The sequence below is a fragment of the Cimex lectularius genome, unplaced genomic scaffold, assembly GCF_000648675.2.
Source record: "Cimex lectularius strain Harlan isolate CLEC.00 unplaced genomic scaffold, Clec_2.1 scaffold259, whole genome shotgun sequence".
Classification (NCBI taxonomy): domain Eukaryota; kingdom Metazoa; phylum Arthropoda; class Insecta; order Hemiptera; family Cimicidae; genus Cimex; species Cimex lectularius.
Genome location: NW_019392874.1, coordinates 447921 through 451545, shown reverse-complemented (window position 1 = coordinate 451545; position 3625 = coordinate 447921). Strand labels below are relative to the sequence as shown.

Here is a 3625-nt window from a genome sequence, read left to right as displayed (position 1 = left end):
TCAAAAGTAATTTTACGCAGTGTTGCTTTCATGTAGTTGAGTGCTTTATAATTTCTTGGATAGATTAAAAGAAAAGGAATGTTTTTCCAAAACAAGCGGACCAATTCGGACTCTGAGGCCCCGTTGCACGTCACGGTTCAAGCCGGGTTCACTGGAACGTCGTTCACAATTTGAACGAAGTTCAGAGAAGGGAGCGTTGCACCATGTGCAGGGGACCGCCGTTCAGCTCATCGCTGCTCAACCAGTCGTTGGTACAACTGATTATAGCCATTTTGTACGGTTATAGCTATACGTCGTAGTTTTTCATTGTTTATATTGCTTGCTGTACCGCTTTCCCTAGTCTATTTGTGTTGATTTCATTGCTTTTTTTATGTTTTTTGGAAGAATTGGACAATAAAATAGAATGCCATAAGAAAGAAACCGAGTTAAACATGAAGTGCATTTTGGAAGAACCCAATTTAAGGATGCTTCACTTAAAAATAGAGCATGAGACACGACTTCAAGTCCTTGAACAAGAAAAGGAAATTTTAAGATCAAAAAAGAAAACAGAATAAAAACAATTGTTGCATTTTTAAAATTTATTTTGTTTGATTAATGCATTATTTTAGTTTACATATCAGTTATATTTTATTAAAAGTAGTATTTCTTATGATTAGATTATTTTAATTTACATTACATTTTTATTATTTCCTTTACACTAAATTATTATTATTTTTTATTATATGTACATATATGTCAATATAAATATTTATATACATTTTTGTATTACTTCTTTACATAACTTCTATACGTTCGATGGTGTTTCTATAAGGTATCAAAATATTCGATAAATGGAATTCTTGCGTTCCCATCATATTCCACTTCTCCAATTTGATTGAACTGAAGGTTAATAATTTGTGTTTCCACTTCATCATTGATGAATGGAATCGGATCTTTGAAAATGCATGATATATTATGCAATACTGCAGTTGCTACCACAATTGGTTCAACCAAATTAAAGTTGCACCTCATTCCAATAGCAAGTATAGGAAAGCGACGTTTCCAAACACCATACGATCTCTCGACAACGTTTCTTGTCCTAATTAAGGACTCATTGTAGAGTATTTCCTCTCTTGTGGTTGGGTGATTTAATTTTGTTAGCAAGCATTTTTTTAGAGGATACCCACTGTCACCAACCAAAACAAGATCTTTCATATCTCCATTTTCACATTGTGTTTTTAAGACTGAATTTCTAAAAATGTGGGCATCGTGTGTGCTACCTGGCCACCTGGCAACAATGTTTTCGAACTTCAGCTCTGCATCGCAAACTGTCTGTACATTCAATGAAAAGAATCCTTTCGTGTTGCGAAATAGCTCTGCTTGATTACCACCTACAAATTAAACAGAAAAACTAGAAATGGAAAAAAGATATTTGCAATTTGTTTTATACCTGGAGATTGTAAACGAACATGAGTGCAATCAATAGCACCTATGCACTTTGGAAATTTGCTGATTTTGTACATTTCAGCACAGACAGCCATTCTTCCTGCTTCGTTTTTTGGGAAATGAATGAATTCTCGCCTCAATGATGCAAGAGCTCGAGAAACTCTGCGCACCATTCTACATACAGTAGATTTATGCAACCCACTGAAATCACCACAAACTGTCAAAAACGATCCTGTTGCATAAAATCGAAGTGTAGTTTGTAACATCAGTTCAGGGGCGGTAGCCTGATTTCTGAAAACATTATCAATCAAGTAAAAAAAAAAAAAAAATCATTGCTATTCAAAGCTAACTAATTAATATCACTTACCTGGTAGTACGATGAGTGATTGAATTTCTTATTTTCTCTAACACGAAGTTCACTGCATTCTTTGTCATTCTGAATCTATTGAAGAATTCATCGTTATCCCATTCGTGAAAATGTTCCTGTCTGGTTCTAAAAACCCTTTCTTTGTTTATATGTAGAGCTAATAACTCAAGGAAATCTTCATCATCTGTTAATTCCTCTATAACTAGATAAAAATGCGTCCATTTCGATCTATCTCAACATACGGTTAAACAACGCGCAGGTTATATTATCAAATGAACGTTGTTCAGCTCTGAACCCTGTTTAACCCGAGCTCGACGATCGTTCAGAATTGATCGACGTTCATCACTTGATCTCGGATCAATAGAGATTGAAAAACGCCGATATTTGTGTTGAACTCCGTTCAGTACTGAACCAAGGTTAAACGAGGTTGGTGCAACGGGCCCTAAAACGGACGTCTCCAATTATCTGATGAAATGACGCAATGCGACTAGATTCAATATGTAAGTTGGTGTTTGTTTCCCAAATCCTTATTTTGTCTCCTCTCTAGTCCTGCTAAGATAAGAATTTAATCTCACAAGTTTTTCCAAAGGGGAACGATTCAGATTCAAAATAGGGAGTTCCATTGTCGGCGTATGCGTGCCGAGAAATCTTAACATTTCGCCCTCGGTAAATATGGGTTAGGGTTACTGTTTTATCTGATTGCTTGGATAATTCCAACTCTAGCTCAGCAATAGAAAAAGGTGGATATTTCTTTTATAATCGATAAGGTTCGGTTAAGAAAGAAGTTATAATTAATTCAATAATACCCATATAATCGAATGACAGTAATGCACCTTCCCCTCGTTAGTGGTAATCAGCTAATTATATCACTGATTATATCTGCAACCTTATTGGTATAAAATTACTTTAACTAATGCTGTTTTAAAGAAATTATATTTTCACTTTTCAGTACAGGTGAGGGGACACGAGAGTAAAAATATTTCTGTGAATTGTTTGTATGTCTATATTTTAGTACTTTTATTAATAATTCGACAACTTGCGTTAACCACGAGAGGTTAGAAAGTTAAGAAAACAAAAAATATGTGAGTAAAAAAATCCGTTACATAGAAACGATAAAGTTTAAGGTTAGAAGGCAACCTCGTTACTACCAAGTGCACCGCGACCAGTCCATTGTGCCATATCCTTCGTTGTCAGGATTTATTCCTTAAGCCTAAAGTTTTTTACCAAATCAAAAATATATCTGACGTGTAATTATCCTTCTAGCCTTTGTTGTTCCTCTCTCAGGAGGAGGGATATGAGGGTTCATATATTAAAACCATATATGGTGCTACCATACGTTTTACCATGAGTAGCTGTTTTTTTTTTTCACTTGTTCAGAGGGTTCTTATAAAGTGGCTCTTCCTGGCTCTCCTTTTTGATGTGATATTTTTAAGTGCTAATGTTTTTAGGCTTGGTCGTTCGATTGTTTGAGCATTGAAGTGATTATGCTTCTGAGCTTGTATAGCAAGCTTTCATGACATATTTGTTAGAATACTTTTTGTAGCTTAGTCTAACAAATAAATTCAATTTTATTTTCTTGCTCGAGCTTAGCTTTTATCAGGTTCAGGATTTTGTAATACAGACAGAAATCTAAAACTTCACATTCGATTCAAATGTCTTATCGCAAAAAACTAGTTGTGATGAAAGCTGAAGTATGACCGAGAAAATAAAATTTATTTTTCTTCAATAAAGGGCCTCAATCCTTAAATTCATCGTCCCAACGTATTAAATTTATGTTGCTGTCTATAAAGCACCTCCGAATTTGATAAAATAAATAATTTACACTAAACTCAG

General features: G+C 34.6%; 1 protein-coding gene across 1 annotated transcript; it reads right to left on the bottom strand.

Moving 5' to 3' along the window:
• Window positions 1–757: 757 nt before the first annotated feature.
• LOC106669970 (putative nuclease HARBI1) lies at window positions 758–1984 on the bottom strand. The gene is made up of 3 exons (XM_024228915.1): window positions 1793–1984; window positions 1430–1716; window positions 758–1370 (listed from the first exon to the last, which is right to left on the bottom strand). The coding sequence occupies exons 1-3, from the start codon at window positions 1858–1860 to the stop codon at window positions 805–807; spliced, it is 921 nt and encodes a 306-aa protein (XP_024084683.1). The 5' UTR covers window positions 1861–1984; the 3' UTR covers window positions 758–804.
• Window positions 1985–3625: the final 1641 nt, after the last annotated feature.